This window comes from Puntigrus tetrazona, chromosome 9 (assembly GCF_018831695.1).
Source record: "Puntigrus tetrazona isolate hp1 chromosome 9, ASM1883169v1, whole genome shotgun sequence".
Classification (NCBI taxonomy): domain Eukaryota; kingdom Metazoa; phylum Chordata; class Actinopteri; order Cypriniformes; family Cyprinidae; genus Puntigrus; species Puntigrus tetrazona.
Window position 1 is genome coordinate 12,773,956 of NC_056707.1, and position 725 is coordinate 12,774,680.

General features: G+C 50.3%; 1 protein-coding gene across 1 annotated transcript in view; it reads left to right on the top strand.

Moving 5' to 3' along the window:
• Nucleotides 1–719, top strand: part of LOC122351618 (CLIP-associating protein 1-like) — a 42,377-nt gene extending 41,658 nt beyond the window's left edge. The window contains 2 exon segments of the mRNA XM_043248827.1: nucleotides 6–160; nucleotides 278–719. Of these exon segments, the coding sequence (XP_043104762.1) occupies nucleotides 6–160; nucleotides 278–367 (245 nt within the window). The 3' untranslated portion in view covers nucleotides 368–719.
• The last annotated feature ends 6 nt before the right edge of the window (nucleotides 720–725 follow it).

Genomic DNA, 725 nt, shown 5'->3' on the forward strand with positions numbered 1-725 from the left:
CTATGACGGCCCCTGCTTGATGATCTTTTGCTCTTCCTTGCAGGGTTATGATAACTCTGAGAGCAGTGTACGAAAGGCGTGCGTATTTTGCCTTGTGGCCATCTATGCTGTCATCGGAGAGGATTTGAAACCTCACCTCAGCCAGCTGTCTGGCAGCAAGGTGAGCCGTTTCCTCTCTCAAAACCCAACCCCTTTCCCTTTTTCTATCGGCTTTATATTTCAAAAACATCTGTAACATGTGCATTCTCTCTCTCTGTCTCTCTCTCTCTCTTCCCAGCTGAAACTGTTGAATTTGTACATAAAGCGAGCTCAGAGCGGCTCCAGCGGAAGCGACCAGTCTTCAGATGTGGGAGGGCAGGGCCTGTAGCTGTGCCGCCACCATTCAGAACTACAGCACTCTCTTAGTGCAGGGGGACCCTAGCTGGCTTTTTAACTCACATGCATACACAAACAAACAAACAAACACCTACACACGCTTGCCTACAGATACACAAAGCCGCATACACCTACACCGCTGGACACCCTCCTCCGGCCCCACAAAACCTTCCAGTGGGATGTGCGTCGAGGAACGGCGTCGGACTGAAACTCTTCCTCCAAACTAGGATCACCGTCACTCCGTGTGCATGTCCGAGAAACCGCTATCTGTGGCACAGATGGTGGATTGCTGATGTAGTTTTGTTGCCTTGTCAATGAGAAGATGTGTACGAGTGTGTGTGTGTGTGTGT